The 23,356-nt window shown below is 44.6% G+C and overlaps 1 protein-coding gene across 2 annotated transcripts; it reads right to left on the reverse strand.

Annotated features, from left to right (window-relative positions):
• Positions 1-2,873: 2,873 nt before the first annotated feature.
• ELOA (elongin A) lies at positions 2,874-22,628 on the reverse strand. 2 transcript variants are annotated; one of them, XM_069079108.1, is made up of 11 exons: positions 22,392-22,628; positions 15,599-15,655; positions 14,640-14,758; positions 12,360-13,563; positions 11,798-11,912; positions 10,601-10,753; positions 10,038-10,135; positions 7,923-8,103; positions 7,386-7,497; positions 6,760-6,980; positions 2,874-5,577 (listed from the first exon to the last, which is right to left on the reverse strand). In XM_069079108.1, the coding sequence occupies exons 1-11, from the start codon at positions 22,464-22,466 to the stop codon at positions 5,516-5,518; spliced, it is 2,397 nt and encodes a 798-aa protein (XP_068935209.1). In that variant the 5' UTR covers positions 22,467-22,628; the 3' UTR covers positions 2,874-5,515. The 2 variants fall into 2 exon arrangements, with proteins under 2 accessions (XP_068935209.1, XP_068935208.1); XM_069079107.1 differs by having other exon boundaries at positions 10,601-10,756.
• Positions 22,629-23,356: the final 728 nt, after the last annotated feature.

A 23,356-nucleotide genomic window follows, 5' to 3' on the forward strand; every position in this document is an offset into this window, starting at 1 on the left:
TTGTCAAAGGTTTTTCTGCCCCTATTGGTATAATCGAATGATTTTATCAATAGATGCGGAAAGCTATCAGCATAATTGATTATATCAATAACAAAATCAATTATGCTGATAGCTTTCTTAATATTGAACCAGCCCTGCATTCCTGGTATAAATTATACAGATATTTTCAATAAAAGCACTTAAAATACTTTAACATTTCAATACTAAATGATTATTCAGCCTTATAAATTAAATATCTAAGAGTTAAGAGTTCACACTTTTGTTAATTTTCCCTCCCCACAGACAGTAATAAAGTTATCTTTCCCTCATGCATTCAAACCTCTAGCATTCCTTGTCAAGGACAAGTGGCTTTTAAAAGTACCTCTTGTAGGTATTAGGGACGATCTCCACTCCAGCCCCCTCCCCCCAGCCATGATTTTGTTGGTGTAGGGAACTGGCACCAAGGAAACTCTCTCAAGAGACCTCCCCCCACCTGCTCTGCCTCCCTAGGAGCTATTTAAAGAGTGGGTGATTTGCTTAGGATTACAGCCAATATGGTGTCAGGGGCAGGACATGGATCTCCCTAAATCTACAGCCTGGTCTTTATCTGTTAGGGCTACGTGGTCATTTAATGAGGTCTTGAAGAAATTCTTACCACACAGTAAATGTACTAGGTTTTTAGTTAATTATTCATTGTTTTCCTAATTGAGAATCATTGTGGGATAGTGGAAAGCACCTTGGCTTCATAGTTAGAGGACATCTTGAGGTTTCTAGCAAATCCAAATTCAATTCTAGGTGTTCCTAGCTCTGGAGGGGAAGCTTGTCACTTTCCTTATCTGACCTCAAGCAGTAAATCTAATTCTTTTTCCATGAGACATTCTTTCTGAAGCTTGAAGGGTATCCTTGCATCTTCTCCAGACTAAATTGTCCCCTTATTTCAGTCACTCCTACAGCTTAGGCTCCTGTTTGTCAGTGTAACTTAGTAAAATATAGAACCTAGAAGTAAACACAGTACTCCAGATGTCATCTGACCAGGGCCGAGTTCCACACCAAGTTTTAGAACAAATCTGAATCATAGGCTCACAGGTTTACAGCTAGTAGAGACTTTAGAAGCAGGCCAAACTCCATTTTTACAGATGAGGAAAGATTTAGGTAATTTGCACAGGGTCACACAGGTAGTTAAGCGTCAGGTAAGATTCAAGCTCAGGTCATATACTATGCTTGAGTCCCATCAGGATTCTGTCCATTCATTCTCCTTCTCTTGGCCTCATATGGTCCTAACATGCAACATGTTGTGTTTTTTAGTGTGTCTTCTAGTTGTGTTTTCTTCTCTTTGCCTTATTTCATATTCATAAATTCCAGTTTCCTTTGTATTCTTTACACATCAGTTTTCATTCCATCATAATAGTCTATTATATCAATATACCACAACTTGACTGTTTTGGTTTTTATTTTTGTGCAATTTCATATTAACATGTTACGAAAATCTTTCAACTGATAGCTTTTTTCTTCATTTTTAATAACACTTTCAAGGAATATTCCCAACAATAGAATTACTGGGTCAAAGGCTATGTTTAGTGTTACAAAACTTTATTATATAATTATATATATATATAACTATGTTATATGCCTATATATCATATATAAACTATATATACACACATAATTATGCATAAAACTATATATTTTGCCCTGTATTGTCAGATGGCCCTTTAAAATAATTCTGCAAGTTTGCAAGTCCACCAGCAATGTTCTTCTACAATCCTGCTGGCATTGGGTTTCATTGCTTTTAGTGATTTTTGCCCATTTTTACTTGACTCTTTTCAATTAGTGAGGCTGAGCATTTTTTCAAGACTATTAATCTGTCTTCTTCAAACTTGTCATTTATGTTCTTTAACCACTTATCCATCGTAGATTGGGAATGACCACTCTGGGTTTTAAAAGTTACTTATATTTTAAGTATCAAATGTTTTTGTTATATTTACCATAAAATTTTCCCAATGTTTTCTTGAAAATTTTTCTCCCACATAGTCTAAGTACATCTATCTAGTCCTTTGTAATTGTTAAATAAAAAACAAACCAAAACTCTCATCTCCCCTTCAAACTAAGAAAATGTTTTATTCTACTCCATATTTTTAGGGGGGATGTTAACTGTTTTAACATTTCATCTATCTGGAATTCATTGAAGTATGTGGTATAAGATGTGGGTCTAATTCCCTTTTCCATCAAATTGCCAACCAGTTTTTCCACTGAGTCCTTGCTTTCTTTCCCCAGCTTGTTTTCTATGGGCTTGTCAAACACTAATTTTTATTGTATACATGCGGTTTTATGTGTCTAGTGTCTCTTGTATTCCTAGCAGCCCAGGTAGTTTTGAGAACTGCTTTGCACTCTGATTCAGTCTTCTTGCTAAACTTCACTCTCTCTCCCGCCACCACCACGTTTTCTCACTTTTCATATCCAGTTAGTAACCAAGTCCTCTTGAGTCTTCCTTCTTTTACATGTGCCCTCTCCTCAGCATCCCTTCTGCTCCCACCCACTGCCTTCCCAATACATTTCAAACCCTGCCTTTTCCATGCAGCCTTTTCTATCAAGTCAAGTGCTGACTGCCTCCCCCCTCCACATACACTCAAATGTTCCTGTTTTTTGTCCCTCTAATGCACTAAGGATGCAAACAGAGCTCCTGGGGGCAGGGTGCTTTCATCAGACGGGAGCAGTCTCTCATGGAGCAGATAACCCACCCCTGCCCTTCTCATCCCCTGCCACTCTTGCTCATATCCTCCTAAAATTCATCTACAAAGGGTCCCTGTCAATATTGTCAAGAACCTCTCAAACTTACTTGATAAGAAAATTTTTTTTTGCTTAGTTGTGACAAAGAGGAAAGAAACATGCCAATATCCAGTAGTTTCTTTTTATTGAGACATGGAATTTTTGTTCCTTTTCATATAACTTATCTAATTAAAATATTCATCTTGGTAGTTACCACAAAAAAGTAACATAGAAAATTCTATTTACATCTGGGGACCAAAATACAAATGCTGAGCAGGCCAACACCTGACTCCCTTCCCTCCCACCCCAAAACCAAAACCAAAGCCCCCAAGAAAGCACTCCCCACACTCACCACAGATCACAAAGGATTGGTTTGGTGGTCTGCACGTAGTGTAGCACAGAACATCTGAGATTGCACAAGTAAAGGATCAGAAAGGCTGAGACACTTGACATTGTTGTTCACCATTAACAGAGGAGGCTGTTTATACCTTGTCTCCCTCCCCTTCCACCCAGGCATCCACTCCTGACTCTGAAACACTCGGGAGAGACAGGATGGCCAGTGGCAGACAGGGCTAAATGGAAGCCTGTTAGAATGGGATCAAGAGGAGTAGATAGATATTGGAGGAATCCAACATACAACAGAACGAATCCCTTTAATTTCCTCCCTGTCTAAAAGCCACTGATAAGGGAACTTCTTACAGACCCAATTGGATCTCTGACATTACGAAAAGATTATCAGTGGTAAAACCCCCAAACGTACAGTGTAAAACAGACTAAAGATGGTGGACACGGAGGGTGCCCCATTGTGTCTCCATAGCCTCCAGGCTGCTCCCCATCTTCAAAAAGGCTGTGCCTGATAAACAAGAGAGACCGAAGGGAGGCGTAGAGGAGTGTCATAGGCGCATGGAAGGAGGGGCCCAAGAACATTTGACACAGCCACCACTGGTATGGTTTAGAGGCATGACACAGAGCTCTGCACCTTGCCCCAAGGTTTGTCTCTGGAACCTCCAAATCAAGTGCTTTGGAAAGGGTCCTGGCCCTGCAGCTTTTCCAGAGCGTGGCACGTGGCTAACAGAGGGTGCTTGGATTCACTAAATCTGTTAGCCTCAGCAGAAATGAGGGGTGGGAGGGGGCAGAGTAAGGTTCTCCACAAAGTGTGTCTGGCTCCTCTGTCTGATCTAGGTGCTTCTTGGAGCTGGGCTCTTAGCAACTCAAGAGTTCATTTCCAAGTGTAACTCCTAGGTGGCACTTGGCACAGCCTCCCTTCCCTGGTCTGACTCGACTTCTCCTTCACCATTTCAGACTCAGCCTCTATGGTCAGAATGGCTTTTGGAAGCCACTCAAGGCACCTAGAGCCACAGTCCTTTCAGTTTCCTGATGGATGGGCAGCAAAGGACCCACTTGTCAAATCTTTCCCTCCAAAAGCAGAGGCTTGCACTCTGTGTTAACCACGTGAGCTATACAGATTTCCAGAAAGTCCTAAACGCTGCTGTGCTCTTCTAACACGTGATCTTACCATGTTCTTTTTAAACCCTCCAGACACACTACTCTCTTTTAAAAGCATTCGCCTCCAGCAGTAATTCACAGGGAGCGAAGAGATTAAAGTGCCTAACTTTTAAAAAAGCAGGAAATCTTTTCCTGGGCTATATGAAGTCTGGAAACATGTAGCTGCCTGTTTCCACCCTTGAGCAGGGAGAAAGAGTAAAAAGAAAAAAATCTTTTAAAACTGTCTGAGGCAGGAATGGAAAATTCTGAAATTGCTTGGGGGGGATGGAAGAATGGGAAGGGGACAGGCTGTGCAAATCAAGGTTTCTCCCCCAGGATGGATGCCTTGCACTAATACTCAAATAAAGCACAACAGGACAGATCAAGAGGGTTGAGGACAGTCGCTCACTTTTCCAAATAAGCGCCTTAATAAATACTATTTGATGACAACAATAAGTGAGAACGCAAGATTAGCATCTGTACAGGAACTGAAAAGCAACACCAGGAAAATCTCCCACCTGGGGTTAACAAACAAGAACACATTAACAGTTTTCAAGATCCTAGTGCTATCCAGGGAGAAAAAAACTGCCCTGTAAGGGTGCATCCCGGACTCCCAAGGCTTTGCCAACACACACAACAGGCACTGTGGAGGCTCCTTGGGGATAGGGAAGAAGGGAGGGCCAGTCTTCCCTTTGGAACAGCATCCCACCCTGAAAAGAGGTGGTGGTGGCTGGGCTGAGTTCAGGGGATCTTCTGGCCTTGACTAGACTTGCATCCTATCCTAATGCTAGGAAAGAAGGCAGCCTAAAACAATATAAAGGGGTGTGTGTGTGTTTGTGTGTGTTGTATGTGTGTGTGTGTGTGTGTGTGTGAGTGAGAGAGAGAGAGAGAGAGAGAGAGAGAGAGAGAAGGAGGAAAAATACTGGGGGTATTATAAATACAATCTGGGGAAATATTAATTAAAACTATTTTTTGTAGTTTACAAAGAGGTTTGCTAACAAGGTTGAATTGACCTTAAAATCCTTGGGGGGCCCAAGGCTTCACATCTTTCCTTATAAAGTCTCAAGTGCTCTCTAGGCAGGAAGGCAGGGACTGTGTGCAGGTAGCTTACAGGCACTAAACCTGGAGAAATGGGTCCGTCAATCCTTGGGCAGGTTTTGGAGATGCATGTGGTAGCGACTGGCTCCATGGAACAAAATAACCTAGACTCCTCTGTGGGCTTCACTCTCCCTCTTCCCCTCCCTCCTCACCAGCCCCTCCTCCTTTCCCATCTTTGGGGAAGGTTTTATCTCCGGGAGAATCTGTTCTTGAAAGCCTTGATCGTCTTGGCCATCATCGGTGCAATTTCTACAAGAGAGAGGACAAAGAAAGTTAGGCCGGATGACTGAAGACTTCCACCTCTCACCTCCCCAGCTGGTTGCCAAGAAGCACATTCATAATCATGGGGGTGGGGGGTGTATAATCAGGTACTATTCTTAGAATCTTAATGTTAAACAAACCAAATACACAACAACTGTAGACCTGGAAGGGACCTTAAGACTTAGAATCTCAGGGCTAAAAATGGACATTCATAATCCAGACCACTCTACCCATCCCTCAGCCCCACCCCCCAATACATGAAGAAGCCCCTGAGAAATGAGCTACCTTGCTCAAGGTAAACAGCAAGCAAGAACTAAAGCTGGCATCCAGACCCCACCTCAAAGCTTCTTCAAGCACATTATGCTATTTTTCTGAATAAACAAAAGGGTTTTAAACCCCAGGATCAGATCAGCCTGGTTCTTTCATGACCATTTCTTCTCTATGAAGTTCTGAGACCCTGACTTTGACTTAACTTTCCTCTCCCATCTCTGCCTGCTTTGTGACAAGGCTAACAAACCCTAGAACTGTGAGCCAAAATCCAGGCTTTAAGCATCTTCCTCTCACCTCATCCAAACCCAGCAACACACAGGAAGAGATAACATTGAAAAACAGTTAAAGAACTATCGCTCCAAGTGCCAAAGCACTGTCTTCATCCAGGGACCTCTACAGGCCCTTCTGATTCCAACATTCTTTGATTAGAAGAGCCCATGAGAGATACAAAAAGAGACAATTCAGGGAGGGCCTGTAGGACTCAATACTCAGAGACCCAAACCTGCTGCTCACCATGTGGCCCCAGGGCGTGAGCTCCACACCAGGCGCCTGTGCAGATGAGTCCAGGGGAAGACACATGGCCCCTAAGGCCTCTTCCAGCTCTAAATCTATGATTATGGGTCACCGAGTTAACAGACACCAGATTCTGTCAAAGGTCAAGGCACTAAGCGGGCAGGACTGAGCTGCCCTCCAGTGGCTAACGAGTTGAAAGCCTGTAGTTCCCACTTAGTCTGATTCTCTCTGTAAGATTTAAAGCTGGGAGGGACTGTCATCTTTCCAAACGAAGAAGAAAAGGAGGCTCACAGCTTTAAATGACACGCTCTTCAAGTGTCCTGCATCCTGACATTTGACAGAAAAGATGAGGGGTCCAGCGTTTCCCTGACCCCTGCTGTGACTCACTTTTTACAGGTGGTTTCCTAGGATCATAAGACACTGTGCTGCTGACCACTGAGGCAGAGTGGGCGCTGCTGGTGCTCGGGCCATCATATGGCTGTCCTTCCTCGGCATTGCTGTAGCTGCTGCTGCCGCTGCCGCTGCCGCTGCCCCCACCTCCACCCCCGCCGCCACCGCTGCTGCCACAGGTGTAGCTGCTGTTGGAGGTGTATGGGGCAGGTTTGATCCTACAAGAGAAGGCCCGGCAGATGAGTGAGAGCCCAGAGCCAAGGACTGCCAAACAGTGCTCAGAGATGGTTTTCTCCATTTGCTCCACTTTCCACATTCAGAACTCTGGCCATAAGCACACAAATAATTTCTGTCTAACTATACTCTCCAGCTCATCTCAGGATCTGGTAAAGATCCTCTGGTTGTCACTCAGAGGCCAGCACCAAAGAACACCTGGCCTTTCTGAGCTCCTTTTCCTCAATATTCCTGGGAAGCGGATAGAAAAACATTGTCCCTATTCTGGAGGCAAGGAGACAGCCAGGGATGAGAGGTGACCCACCCTCCTCCCTTCTGGTCACCACCCTGCTGAGTGGCTGGCTATCCAGTAAAGCAGGGTGGGAATCATTAAAAAAAAAGGATCTTACTTGATCTTCTCTGGAACAGCTGCTCCTCCAGTACCAAATCTCTCCTGCCGTCTTCGGACATCACGAGGTGGCTTGGCCACAGAGTTGACAAAGGCCATCTTTGCTTGTCGGCCTACAGGGAAGCAGAGGAGTCATTCCTGGGCTCGGGGACACAAAGGCTCTCATTCTGGTGTCACAGATCTTATACGGAAGAGACTTAAGATGTCCCTTTGACAACTGCCCTCACACGTGGTCATCCAGCTCCTGATACTTCTTTCACGACATCCCCCAAGAGAGCAGCCTAACATTCAGATAGCTCTCATCGTTCCATTTATATTGGGCTAAAACAGGACTTCACTTCAACTTTCCCCCTTAGATTGAGGTCATTCTAAGACATCAGCATATTAATAAATGACCAGCTCTGAAAACGTCCCTTTACTTAGAACAGCCGCCATGTGGGAGGCACAGAGAATGTGTGGATGGGCCTGACCCAGACCAAAGCCATGTGACTGATCGCTCCTGACCATGCCTCACAGCCCTTGCCCCTCCCCTCTTCACCTTTGGGTTTGTTGGCGTGAGCTGATCGAATGTTCTCGGTCAAGAGGAGCAGCCGCTGCTCCCGAGCGTCTTGGAGCCGCAGATACATCTCCCTCCAGGACTCAAACTCCTCCGGTCTCTCCCTCTTAAAGTCTCGATGGCAATGAATTTTCCACAGCTGATCAGTCTCCTCAGTTAATACCTGAAGCCAAAACACACTGACTCAGAAATTCTGCTTTCTCCAGACAGATTATTCTAAACACTTTTTGATGACTGTGGCACTCTGCATTTAGGTTTAGACACTTCTTCCCCAGGTCTAGGAAGAGCCTTATGGTGCCTGACACACAAGTGTCCATCATGGCACCTCCCATGTTGTATATGGCACTCTAGTCTCCAAAGGGATCGGACCATGTCACACTCCTGCTCAAGAAGCTTTGGTGGCTCCCTATCACCTTGAGGATAAACCAGCATTTCAAGAAAGCCCTTTCCACTCCAGCTCCAACCTACCACTTGGCCAGTGCACCCGGAGCTCCGGTCACATCGGACCCTGCGCTTCTTCCCCTTATGTGATGCTTCATCTCCTGCCTCTTCCCTCTTCTCTCAGCCCACAGACTGGCTTGCAGACATTTTCTATCTCTTTAGCTGTGTGTCTGCTGTTTCCCTTTGATCCCATCTTCTCCTCTCCCCAGAAATTGAGACTCCTGGAGGCCAAAAAGGAATCTTGCTTCTATCTTTGTAGCTCTCCTCCCTTGCACACAACAGGTGCTTAATAAATGCTTGCTGAAGTTAAAGCGCTATCATATGCTAATCATACTGTATTTTGATTCTCACAACTACCTAGGATTCTCAGCTTTGATCCCTAGTGGGTAAGGACTGGAATTGTTCTCAGAATTCAGATGGTATCCAACATGCTTATCACATAAGGCTGTGTATCATAATTATCAGTGGTCATGGTCTCCTACCTGCACAGCACCCCCCCACCACTAGGGGGGGGTCACTTAACCTGTTTGCCTCAGTTTCTTCAACTGTAAAATAGGGATCATAACAGCACCTACCTCCCAAGACTGTTGTAAGGATCAACTGAGACAATTATAAAGTGTCCAGCACAGTACCTGGTATAATCCTTCCCTCCTTCCCCCTTTACTTAAATTCCTTGGAGATAGGACTGCCTTGTCTAATTTTTCTGTTTCTCCCAGGACCTAGCACAGTGCTCTGTACATATGCTGAATGTGCATTAAGTTCTCAATTTGCAGAAAAGAAATCAGAGGCCCAAAGCGGTTCAGCGACTTGCCCAAAATCACAAGTACAGTATGCAGCAAAGCAGGCTCCCAGTCCACATGTTCTTTCCGCTCCACCTTTTGTCTGTTTTCTCCACTGCTCTCAGCACAAAGAACACAACCCAGCCCCTGCCCTTGGGACCTGACAAATAAGCACTACAAGGCTCGGGGCTCCAAAAGACTCCAGAGCTCTGTCTCTGCTAATTCATCAAGATAACTGCAAAAAGGCAGAGATGAGGGACGATAACCACTTTAGCAAAACCTCAATGGTAGCTATATTCTATTCTGACTTCAGTGCTATGGAGGAAACTTTCAAAAGACACTTTACTACTCATTGTCTTTTAAGTGAAATGGTTCATGTAAGAAAAGAAAAAAAAAAGACTATTTCCTAAAATGAGTATAAGTAAAATCTGCTTGATGGCAAAATAACATGGACAGGTCTGGATCTGACCTTTATTATTCTTTCACAGAACCACAATGCATACCTGGGTGTGAAGCTCAACCACTGCTTCCCTTCATCCCAGGGGTTCTAGTGGCAGAATTCTCCCTTGACCTTTGTAACTAGGCAAGCCTAAGAGTGCCAGGAGAGCTGGTAGTTGGCATGTTTTTCCTCTCTCTGAATCCCACCTACATTCTGGCCCCAGAGGCTTACTGAAAATGATAGGAGCAGGTGTTGAACACATGCTAACTTGAAGCCCCTGAGCCAAGCCAGGGATCAGAGAAAACAGCAAGTGCCTGCTGAACCCTTACATGTGCTAAAGAAATAGCAAATATATGGAGACAAAGCCATTATTCAGGGAAGGCAAAACATGAAGGGTGCCACCCTACCCCACTCCCCACCCCTAAAGAAGAGACTCACATGGTTGCACTCCTCAATTCTATAAAGTTGCTCAGGAGTACATCTTTCCAAAACTGGTTCAAGTACAGAATAGGGAACACCCCCAACTTCATAGATTGCTACAAATGAAAAAAAAAGGAATGAAGTGAATTGGAGATTCATTCATTAACAGGTATTATATGCCTATCAAGACCATACTTGAGACTGGGATGGAAATGCAGCCATAAATAAAACAGACATAAATAAGCCTTCAATAGGGAGATAAGACATATACACCCGACTATGATATAATAAGAAGACTATAAAGTGATAGGAGACCAAAAGAATAAGAAATCACTTCCAACTTGGGGTCTGGGCTTGGAGAGGGAGAGAAGAGGGATCATGGAAAGCTTCCCATAGCACTGGACCGGGAGCTAGGAGGATGAGGGGAAACTGAACACACTTTGGGAGAGGAGAGAAGAGGAAAAGAAACATTCCAAACATAAGGAAGAGAGTGAAGAAAGGCCTAGCTACAAACAAAGCATCTTGCCTAGCGAGGGGCTCCATCACAGATAATCCCCAAGGCTGAAATCGAGTTTACTCACAGTCTATGTTATTATTGAGGACTCTGATGCACTGCTGGTGCAAGGACATCATCTTCGGTAGGTAGGCACACTTGGAACCGGAATAGACTTGCATCTTTGAATTCATCCTACGTCCAGTAAATCCAGCTTCCTCTTCTTCGTGGGGTGAGGAGACTGCTATAGAAAAGAAGAAACTATAAAACTCAATTTCTCTCAAAAGGTTCCCTTTGAAAATGTCACTCACAAAAACACCGATTAACCCTTCACTGAGCTGCATCATTTGAAAAGTGGAACCATCTTTGCTCTGAGCAGCTCTAGCCAATCACTAATGACAAGTGTGGTAGCCAGCCCCTAGTAGGCCAGGGTTTGCATTCAAAGGCCAACTGCTCTTCTGGGGAGTGGCAGGATCTCAGACCAAACAAGACTAATTCATCTGATATTAGTTTAGATCTCAGTAAGACACTAGAAAAGACTTGCTATCAAGTTCTCCCCACCCCACACCCCAAACATCCCAAACAAGCACAGCTGCTTTGCCAAATCACACCCATCCAACAAAACTGCCAAATTAAAATATCGATTTTTGCTCTCGTTTGGAAACGTCCCAGAACACTGAAGGACCTTTTGAAAGGAGATGGGAGAGCTGGCAGGCAAATAAAACTAAAAATGAAAGCACTAGTTACTGACAGCAAAGCTATAATGCTCTTCATTTATCCTGGAGCAAAGTCAAAGGGAATAGGACAGCAGTATGTCTGCAAGTCTTTGGAGAGCTGATACATGGAGGAGGGACTGGGGAGGTTTGCTCATCTGGGCTCCATTAGACACAACTGGCTGCACTGCAGTGAAGCATAAAGAGGCTGCATGTCAGGAAGAGTATCCCTCACAATTAGAACTCTCCAAAACTGGACTGGGTTGCCTCAGGTGGGTTCTCCCCCCCAGATATCTCTGAGCAAAGACTGGAGACCATTTGGTGGGTCTGCTATAGAGTTCTTTTCAGGTAGAGGCAAGACTAAATAAATGCTAAGATCCATTACAAATCACAAATTCTGAAGTGATTCTGGGAAACATTAGAAGAGAAAATGCAGCAGCCAAGAAGTCACCTTCAGCTTTTCAGAACCTTATCTAATGCTTCTGCTAAGGCTTCTTTCAGAAAAAAGTAAGTCAGAGACATCTCTTTCTCCATACTGAAGCAACCTTCCCATCCCCACCTAGGAAACCTACCTTTCCTCTTTGGCTGAAAGGAAGGAATCAGTTCAAGAGAAGGAAGTGGACGATAATTGGCCTGAATGGTAGGCAAGGGGATGTCCGGTAATGTTGGGGTCATATCAGTGGCGACCTGCAGAATGAGAGAGTCAGTCATTTCAGTCAAAGATATGTTCCCCTCCACCCCCCACCTCACTTTCTGTCACAACCAGTTTTCTTTCCTAAGGCCAATTTGAACACTCATTGGCTGGGTTTCCTTCTTTCCTAAGGAAATAAATGGCTAAGTAAGCACAAGCCCAAGGCCTTCAGTAAATTCCCTCTTTCACTACTGCAGCAGGAGAATCACTACCAGACACTGAGAGAAGTGACTCCTCCATAGAATGCCCTGGGGCGGCTAGCACAAGATCATGAGGCTGGGCCCCAAGCACACTGGTACCATTTCCAGGACCACATCCATGAGCCTTGTAGGCCATCAGCCAATCTTCAAAACCCTACAGAAGAGAGGGAATCCCTTTTCCAGGAGGAGGATGCTATGGTAACAAGCAGACGCCAGGCCTGGACAGACCTGACCCCCTCTCACCTTTTTCAGTTTGGCGGAGCTGGCTCCTGAATGCTGCTTTTCGGCTTTGCTCTCATTCATCTTAGGGAGCTTCTGAATAGCATGACTAGAGTTTTTATGATCGGCTTTGGAACCGTTCTGCTTACTGTGGCTTTTCTCTACACGAGCCCCAGTTGTGGTTTTAACAACCTTCTTTTTTTTCCTCTGGGGCTGGTCGTAGCTGAGGTATGATTCAAAAGACATGGTGGGCTGTTCATAGTCATCATCCACGTCTGTCTCCCCAGCCCCTGCAGAGTGACTCGATGGTTTTCTGTCCGAATCAGAGGCTTTGGATTTCCCTTCCCGTGTCTTTAAGCTGTTAGATCCCCCTTTCTCTTTTGGCTTGGGAGAAAATTCACCCTCCCATTTTCCCACATCAAAGCTGTCCCCACTTGGCTTGGTCTTTTCTGATCTGGGTTTCTGGGCATCTTTGTGCTTTGTTTTTTTCATATGGTTGACAGAGGCTACCTCCAAGGGAGGTAATAACTTCTTCTTGCTGCTGCTGCTGCTCTCTTTGTCCCTCTCCCTCTTGGCAGCACTAGACAGTGTCTGCTTCTCCCTGGAACTAGCTCCTGAGGGAGACCTTCGGCCCTCTTCCCGAGAAGCAGCCTTAGACACTTTTTCTCGACCCAGACTAAAGGGCTTCCCCTCTTTTGTATCCAGTCGATGCTTCTCCTTCTGTGAAGGCCTGTGCTCTTTGCTCCGACTCACAGAGACTCTGTCCTGGGGTTCCCCCAAGCGTCTCTCTTGGCTATTTAACCCTCGGTCCTGAAAGCCATGACTATGGCTTTTGCCAACTTTCCGATGGGACACTGGCTGCTCTTCCTCTTCTTCTTGGGGTTGATCATAGTCCATGGAAAACTGCTGAGGGCTTGTGGAAGGCTGAGGTGAGTGAACATGACTACTGTCCGATAGCTCATGATCTGAGGCATACAATGGGGAGGTTCTGCTCCATCGCTTTCTCTCATCTCTTGTCTCACCACTGTGTGAGGCCTTGGGCATTCTCTCCAACTCAGAGAGCTTTCGATTCTTTTTCTCCCGGAAGTCAGGACTGTGTGGCTGGCTACAAGAGGCCTTCCAGCTTTCCCGATAGTCCACCTCCATTTCCTCCTCCTTGGGAAAACCATCTCGGGGACGTTTTCTTGAGCTACTTCTCTCAAGGTCTTGTTCCTCAGGCTCAATATTCCTAAACAAAACATAATACAAAAAAAAAAAAATCATTTCATTAACATTCATCAAGTATCTCCTGTGTAGAGAACGGGGGCAAGGAGTCAGGGGTGACACAAAGTCCATGAAGGCTCTAAGTGACATAATAACCTAATCTATCTGGAAAAAAGATCCCATCACTAGTTTTAAGGGTGGATCAGAGCAGGGAACACCTGAGGAAAAGATGAGACAAAAGAGATGACTGCACACGGCTAGGACTGACATTAGACAGGTACAGGTGTGATAGGTAAGCCTGGAAGACAACAGAGGGAACTCAGATTGCTTCTTTCCTTTGGGAGTCTACATAAACACCCAATCCTCCATACGCATATTATTTTCTGGTCAAGTTAACTGTCAAAATTTCAGCTCAAATGTATCTGCCTACCCTGAATCACACCCACCCCACAACCTCAAACCAGGCCAATTACCAAACAGGCTTTCTTTTTTTTTTTTTAAGAAGCAATCCGGGTTAAGTAACTTGCTCAAGGTTACACGGCCAGTTATTTCTGGGTGTGGTGCTAGGTATCTGAGCCCAGATTTGATCCCCAGGTCATCCCGATACTGGAGCTGGTGCTCTTACTTGTTGAGCCACCTGGCCGCCCCTACCAACAGGCTTTCTATTCCTAATACCACGGCCTCTTTTTTCAGACTGGGAAACGGGCCTACTGAATCCATTCCTAGGAAAGAAGATAGAAAAGGGCCCCCAAGTTCCAGAATCAGGATATCTGTCATTCTTCTAAGATCTGACTGCCTGAACCACTGTAGGGTTCACATCAGGACTGGGAACAAGGAAGGAAAAAGAGAAGAGGAAAAAGAGAGTGCTGGTTCTGGAGTCCGAGTCCTGGCTTGAGCACCTGTTACCCCTGAGACTTAGGCAAGTGTCCTATGTAAAAATAAGACAGTCAGACTAGGGCCAATTCAATCCAATAAGTATATATAAGGTGGCCTCTAAGGTTGCTTTCAGCTGTAAATCTCTGACCTGAGGAACCTTTCTTCAGTCACTCTTGGGCACCAGAATCTGCTATGAAGCAGTATGGGTAAAGAACATCTTCTTACCTTTCAGCCTCCTGAGCAACAGGGACTAACTTCTTCCAGCGGGCCACTAAGTCCTTGGCAAAGCCTCCTACTTGCTCATGTTTCCGCAAGCCATTCACTGTTTTCCCAACACCTGTTTCCTGTAAAATATATGGAGGAACCAGCAGAGGGTTAAACCCAATTTACACCAGATTCAAAGACCTCAGATTCTACAAACTCATTCTACAAATTTCTCTAATATTTAATTTCTTAACCTAAAATCTCTGATCACATAGAGTAGCAAAACTCTATTCTAGGTGGGGTATAATATTTAACTCAGTGCTAGAAAGGCTTTTCAAAGCAAAAGGACCACAGTAAACTTGATAGGAAAAGTCTAACTGACTTTATATACTAGAAAGACTAGTGTCCAAGTCCCGGGCTTGCCATTTATTATCATATTAACAGTCTCCCCCATCCCCCAATAGTCTTTAGTGAGTGTATCATGTAATATTATGTATTCTCTGTGGATCATATCCTCCTACTAAACTGTAATCCTCAGGAAAAGGAGGGATTATTGTCTCTCCTAGCACCCTGAAAAGTTCTAAAGTATTCAACAGGCACTAATAAATGTTTGCTGAATGAGTGTCAAACAAAGTTCTCTCATTTCTCTGGAACTTCTTTCCTCTTCTATAAAATGGACACACTAATACCATCACTGCTCTACTTGCTATGAGGTTCAAATGAAAATATATGTAAAGCACTCTATCATATTAAAGCTAGAGAGAAAGGTCCTCTTACCCTTTTATTTTATTTTCAATGCAACAAGCTTTTATCAAGTGCCCGGTGTATCAAGACAATGCAGTAGGTGCCAGGAATACCAAAGTGGAGTAAGTCCCAGCTTGCAAGGAGTTTACTGTCAGTATCTACAAATACTCTCTCTTGTCAGGTAGGTTCTTCTATTATTTTTATGGGAAGATTTAAGGTTGTTAAGGCTGTCTTACCGCAAGAATGTCCACTGTGATAGGTAAATCTGAGAGTCTCTTCAGATGTTTTAGTAGCTACAGAGACAGAGAAAAATTTACAATTACAATTTTAATCTGATTCATTGGGACACATGAAAACCTCCTTTCCTGAAATAAAAATGGTAGAGAATACATCTGAAAGAGCCATCAACTCTACTGACATTTAATATTTTGCCCCAGACTCAGTAAAGAGGAAGACAACATTAATTACAGAAAAATGCCACATAGGCCTGGCAGCAGAGGAAAAAAGGAAGAGGAGGAACTCTGAGAAAAATGGCACAGTGCCTCTAGGAAGCAGTCACTCTCTAAAGGCTATTTTTTCAGAATAAGGTAGGTAGGCATAGGCAAAGGGTGCTTTCCTGCTGAAATTCCATCTGCATTATTAGAATTTTTCTGTTAATAATGGATATATAAGATGACTGAGTAGGAGGCAGAACCAAATTAAGTTCTCTATTTTTCTTCTCACCTTCCTTCCCTTATGGGGCCCCTGGGAAGACAGTGCTTTGTAAACTATTATCCTATATACACTTAAGTTATTATTATTCATCTCAGTATTCACCATAACTAGACCTCAATTAATTGAGATACTTGGTTGAGCAATTAATTCCAATTTTCTGACTAACATTCCCTTTATTCTCAGCCTGTTCGCATTCTTCCAGTTCTATTTTCCCCCTCCTGCATGCTGGTCACTGTTTTCTTTAGAAAGTCTTCTATACAGGCACCCCCAATATGATGACCACGTGATATACAGTGAATGCAGAGCACTGTGGCAGAGTGAGAAGTTAGAGGATTTGGGTTAGAATTACAATGCTGCTACTTACTACTACCTAAGTTACACTGAACAGATCAGTTTCCCCTCTCTGGGCCTGGGTCCTCCTCCTCTATAACATGAAGGGGTTGAATTAAATAATTTCTAAGGTCCCTTCCAAAATTTAATCTTTGATCCAACACATCTGTCTGCTTTAAGCAAGACTGAAAAATTACCCCTTACACTCCCATTCCAGACTTCTACCTTTCACTAATACAACATTACAAAATCAATACCATGATGACAGAGATTGGGGTTCTCTAATACACTGTCCTATTTGGAGCTGGAAGATACCTTAGAATTCAGCTCACCTAATTTTATAGACGAAAAAAATGAAGCCCAGAAGCCAGACTGCCTTGCCTAAGGTCTAATAAGAGGCATAACCAGAGTCAAATCCAAGTCCTCAGTCTCCAAACCTGCTGCACCACTATATTAAGAATGATGTATTTACAGAGGGCTGGGTCCCCCTTTAGCTTTATATCCTAGGCCACTGCCTTCCTTGGCTACTGTAGTTCCAAGTCTAACAAAAGTACAAAAGGTAACAAAAAAAGATTTGTGAATAAAATTTTAGCATTTAAATACAGAAAATGAGATGTGCTGGTTTTCAATGTCTCCTTCTGGCTACCATTAAGTCTGACATAAAGCTTTTCATTTCAGTACTTGGGATGCTTTCTAGGCATTCTACCTTAGCTAATAAAAGTCTTGAAAATGTCTCTTCCCTTCTCTGTAAAATGAGGGGAGGTTGAACTAAATGATTTTAAAAGTTTCTCAGATCCCCAAATCCTATGGCTGTTGTACTTTATTTTGAAATATGGCAGTGCTGACCTAAAGTATATGTTTCCATATAGAGAACAAAGCAAAGAAAGCATTTGTTCTTTACTGAATAATATGAGAGAAAAATTGATGCTTAGGACACACAGGCACACCTTACATTTTGAAAGGTAGGAAACAATATGGCATAGTGGAAAGAACACAGGATTAAGAATGAGAAGTCCTGGGGTGGCTAGGTGGTGCAGTGAATAGAGCACCAGCCCTGGAGTCAGGAGGACCTGAGTTCAAATCCAGCCTCAGACACTAAACACTTACTAGCCGTGTGACCTTGGGCAAGTTACTTAATCCCAATTGCCCTGCCTTCCCCTCTCCAAAAAGCAAAAAAATAAGAAAAAGAATGAGAAATTCTGGGTTCGAATCCTGACTCTGTTACTACCTGGATAAATCATTTCCCCCTGCTATCCTCAAACCACCTGTAGATCTTTTCTAGCTCTAAAGTTGCTATGTGGTTCAATGGACTTGTGACCCCCAAGAACATTAAAGCAGCACTGATTAAAAACGATCTGAATGATCTGACCTACCCAAATGCTAGGTATATACTAAAAAATCTCCAGGAAACTGAGAGATGTGACAAATTACTGCCCCCAACATAAAGATATTAACCATGCAAATAAACCACTATAACATTAAGTAACAAATGAAAGGAGCAAAGATTCTCTGGCCTCTTCAACATATTGTAGCCACTGAAACAACTCCATATTATCACACCATATGATAAGAGTTCAGAGTCTCGATGGCTAATTAACAAAATTTCTTGGGCCCCCAGCAATGCCAACAATACTGATGGCCAGTGTTAGGGGTATGTTTACTGCCTTCTTTTAAAACCCACTACCAAATAATTAGGGAGAGGGGTACTTCTGACCAAACCCTTATGGATCAATTGAAATTTGAGGTTTGTCAGTTTCAAGTCCACTTTGTCCAACAAGGGAGAAAAAGGGCCTCTCCCATATAGTCTCTTCCTTTTCAGCTAGGGATAAGCATGAAGATAGACTAAAAAAGGTTTCTGAGGTATGCTTTCCCCCTGTCATCAGAGGGTGGGTCACTGTAGATCCTGCAAGTGAACAAATATGTTCACCTACAAAAACATACCAAAAATCAGTAGACTAAAAACTGGTCAATCCAGAATTCTGTCAGCTGGGAATTTCTCAACATCCACAAGGTTATGGTAAAATAATAACAGATGTTCACAATGGTGACCCTAAAAATACTATGAGATACCTGCTTTTTTAATCTTATTCAATACAATTCAGGGAATGTATTCCAATTCTTTGAAAACTGACATCTATGGTAGGTATTATGTTAACTTTCTAACCAAAATAGATGAATCAGATCATCCTATTTCCTGAGCATACTAGGTAACAGTTTACTATACTATCATCCTTAGTAGACAGCTTGAAAAACTATGACAAGGGCCTGGAAAAAACAACAAGATAATCTAAATAAAGTGAGAAACTGTAAAGATATGTCTCTCATATCACAATATGAAGTATAAATAAAAGCAGACAAAATTGAAATGCCAACCAAGGAGTATATAAGCATTTACAACACAGCAGAATTCTAGACATTGGTAATTACTACCCTTCTAAGGTTAAGCCAGCATACACATTTTGCTAAGTATGAGTATGATCAGGATCATTTCAAAGGCAAGTCTCTGCTTACAAATGCTAAAATTGGGGAGATTAGGGGTAAGCAACATTCGGACAGAAAAACATTTAGGATATAGTTAACCATGAGGCACAAATTTTCCCCTAATTTTCTAAAATCAGTTTTCATTTCCTAAAATAAATCCATTTAAAACCTGACATCAACAAGTCTTCTCATTAACATATGTCAAAATACTAATGAGCTGCCAAATCAGTCTCTTAGAAAATTATCTCCAAACAATACCAACATTTGCCTGATGACCATATACCAAGTCTAGTATACTATTATTACACTTAAGTGAAAAAAGGGAGGATCACAAACTGCCAACATTTAATGCTAAACAATATAAGGATATAAATGTGGAATATAACTACAGATCTGTGTATTGGTTTTAAAATATTTTCAGCAGTAAGTAAAACACTACTACTTAGCCACCTTAATACTTTAATAACTACTAAATTTTTTGTAGTTTGTTTTGTAGTTAACAAAATGTCGATATTTCAGAGATTCACGATTTCATTAGAGCAGGTGACCCAATATTGTAAGCTGAAGTAACTCTGTCCCTCAGCAGCTACTTTCCTGAACTGCTGTGGCATAACAACAATAACTGACATTTTTATAGGACTTGCCATGTGCCAGGCACTATGTTAAGGGCTTTACAATTATTATCTTATTTGGTCCTCACAACAATCCTGGGAAGCTATTATCCCATTTTACAGCTGAGGAAACTGAGGCAAACAGAGGTTAAGTGACTTGCTACGGGTCACAAGACTAGTACTTGAAGCTGAATGTGAATCGGATTTGTCCTGACTCCAGGCCTAGGATTCTATCCACTGCTATCACCCAGCTGACTTTATGAAACTTTGAGAAGAGTGGGGAAATCTGTTAACACAGGTTCACTTTCTCCACAAAAATCAAAGTCTGTGTCCAGTGCTAGCTGATACACAGAGATACATCAGATTTACTTCTTGTTTAGTAAGCCCTTGTTACAATACATCTGCTGAGTTCAAAATTTTCTGTTTCTTTTTTCGGCCTTTGTTGTCCCTCTCCCTGTGGCTGGCACCCTCCACCCCAACTCAGGGGCCATGTGCCTGACACATAGTAGGAGCTTAATAAATGCTTGCCAAATGAATGATGGATTGAAGATTTTAAAGCTATGTACAGTCATTAGACTTGAGTTTGAATCTTGGCTGTTTTACTTACTACCAGCTTGCGTGACCTTATGAAAATTCTTTTCCTTCTCCAGGCCTCAGTTATTTCATCTGGAAAATCTCTATGATCATTCCTTTCAGCTCTAAATCCTATTATCCTTAGAATGCTAATGAGGTAAGGAGTTTCCTTTTCCCCACCACAGAGCTGTTCCCAAAAACAAAATGGGATAAGGGGTACGGGACAATGTAGGACACAGTTGATGGTATTATGCCCACCCAGGCATTTCATCAAAGTAGAGGTGTTTATAGGGCTATGAAACAGAAGCAAAATTTACCACATACATAAGCCATTGAGGGAATTCCTTCTTCCCACCAAGTCGGTTAACTCAGGAAAGGGGAACTCCATTTAGAGTGTTTAATTTCCTATCCAGAATTCACCCATCCCCACAAAAATCAGTATTATAAATCTGAAAATATGCATGCAGTGCTGTCCTACCAGATACATATAAATCTCAGGTCTTCTGTGATAAGCACACATTAGAACCTTGTCTGTTGATAATAATGACAAATTTTCTGCCCATTAGAAGTAAGTATGTGAAGGGACCCAATCAGCATTCATTAAATGTATTATTTCTGAAAACAATGGTTAAAAAAACTTTTTAAGTGTAACCAGGTGTTAGATGGTAAGATGTAAAGAACAAGACTGCCATATTTCATCAGAACTAAAAGTTAATAGTTAATTAAAAAAGATAAATGATGGGACTAGAACTCAGTTCCTTAGACTTCAATTCCAGTCTCTTTCCACTACTTATACTGCCAAGTAAGATTGCTTCCTCAAGAACTGTGCTGACTTGAATTCTGAATGAGCAATTAATTAGTTTAGTACACGGAATATAGAGGCTATTTCAAGTATGCACAGATGCATAAAACCCGGTTTGTGACAAATGGAAAGCAGGCTCATACAGGTCTGAGGCACCCAAGGGGAATGTGAATTTCACTAGATCCTAAAGACAAATTTCTAAGCTGAAAGGAACCAAAACTTTTTCCAGCCGGGAGACCAAGCTATGATTCCAAAGAATATCTAACTACTCGCTTACTTTTGCATCATTCAGCTGGAAATTTGTTTATACTAAGAAATTTCTATGTACGTTTTAGTATACAGAGGATACACTACTAGAAAAAGAGCCAAGTGGTGCCATACTGGAAATCTTCAGAGGGAATAAAGAACTGTGTAGAAGTTCAAACTTACATAATAAAACTGCTTTTAAAGTGGTTACTATTTGAAACAGAATGCAATTTATAAAAAATAAGACCTTCCTGATGAAGTTTGCAGTAAGGAACTGCAAGCTGGTATTTTTATTCAAACGCCATAGGCCTTGGGTTTCTGCACTTACAAAATGGGAGGTTTGTGGAGAATGGCCCTCCCCGGGCAGCTGTAATAGGGAAATTAAAAAATGTCCAAAACTGCAGACTGGTATTTTTTAAAGTGACACGGCTGGGGTACAGAAAAGGGTCAATGCTCTCTACTATCTCTGCTATCAAGTAAGGAGGCCATAAAAAAGTCTCCTGTCACCCAAGGCCACACCAGGAAGCCTCGGCGGAGTTGGGTCTGGGGATCCCAGACAAACTCTTCAGGAATCAAAGGCCAGAGGGGCGAGCCAAGCAACCGAGCCCGAGACGGAGCGCTGGGGCTCCGGGCAGACGCGGGCACGGCTGCCCCAGGGGTGCGGGAAGCAGGTTCCTCCAGCACCAACTTCGCTCCTCCGGGCCGCTCCGCGGGGCCGCACCAGGGGGCGGCCGCCTCGGCCGGGAGCAGCTCCTCCGAAGGCTGGGCCTGCGCCCTTTCTAGGAACCCAGCGGAGCCTGCCCCGCGGCCGGGAGCCCCGAGCGCCGGGCCGGGCCTGGCCCCGAGCTGGACCGGGGGTGGCCGCCCCGCCCCCTCGCCCAGAACAAACTTTCCGATCCCAAAGCCCAGAGTCGCCCGAGGCTGGAGGGGGAGGGGAGGGGGACCCCGGGCTGCGCTCGGGGAGTGGGCGCGGGTTCGAGCGGGGGACGGCGTTGTTAGTGGGGAGCTGTCGGAGAGCGGCGAGGGTGGGCCGAGCCTGGCCGGGCCCGGCCGAGCCCACGCGTCGCCCGCCTGCCCGCCGCCTCCCCGGCCTCCGGACCAGGCCGGTGTCCCAGTGACCGTTAAGCGTCTCGCGCCGCTCCCCCTCCCCCCGCCTCCAACGCCCCCCGCGGGGCCTCGAGCCCCCGGCTCCGCCCCGCCCCGCCGGCACCGCCCCTCGCCCCGTCCCTGCCCCGAACCCGACCCCGACCCCGGCCCCGGCCCCACACTTACCTTCTTCGGCTCGGGGTTCCCGGCCAATCTCGACTGCAACCTCTCCACCACTTCCAGGACCGACTCCGCCGCCATGGTGGTCACTGGCACGGCCTCCTCGCCGGGACTGGGCTCGCGGCGCCTCCACGGCCAGGGAAGGGGGAGAGGGTGAAGGAGAGGGGAGCGCACCTCCCGCACCGCCTCCACAGCGCTGGCGGAAGCGGAACTGGCGCTTTCAGGGCGGCTAGGGAAGGGTGAGTGAGCCCTAGGGCTGGCCCCGCCCCTGACGTGCTCTGGCCCCGCCCCTGACGGCTGACCGAGGTGTGAGCTCGCCCAGAGCAGGTGCGCTCCTTCCTCAGCGCCTGCGCGGGGGACAGGAGGCGACTGGCACATGCTGTTCTGCTGCCTCGGCTCGAGGCTTTTCGCCGGAGGCTCCGTCTTGCTTCAGTGAGGACCGCACGGTAACCGAGGTCTCCACCCTTGGCAGGGGCCTTCCTCTCCAGGGGCTGGCCCCGCCATCCGCATCCTCAGAGTTAGCCCTCCTGCTGCCCCCAAGCATTCCCAGGGCTCTGCCATCTTTACAAAACAAACCCAACCACCCTCCCGTGGGTCCCCTTCGTGAGATGCACGTTCAGAAAATGCAAGATTCTGTCCTAGAGTCCGCAGGGAGTAACAGGAAGAGCTGACATTCAAACCCAGGTCTTGGGGCCAGCCTGCTGCTCCCCCCTCCTCCATTTCCCACCCAAACCCGAAAAGGGGGGAACACAGCAAAGCAAAAATGGTCTATGCCTGCCTCTTCTGTTACCCCACTTCTCCACTCCTTGAAATCTAGCCTCCAGACCCATGCTGCACTTAACCCAAAGGTGCAAACTCAGTGTCATTCCCAAACCTTCGGCTCTTTGCTGCCCTCCCGATCCTTCTCAGTCTGCTTTTCCGGATTATCATCTCTATCCTTAGGTGTGCCCCCCAGTCCCAAGGCCCCAGCC

This window comes from Petaurus breviceps, unplaced genomic scaffold, assembly GCF_028583685.1.
Source record: "Petaurus breviceps papuanus isolate PSGF00001 unplaced genomic scaffold, PetGlider_PUasm1.0 91041, whole genome shotgun sequence".
Taxonomy (NCBI): domain Eukaryota; kingdom Metazoa; phylum Chordata; class Mammalia; order Diprotodontia; family Petauridae; genus Petaurus; species Petaurus breviceps.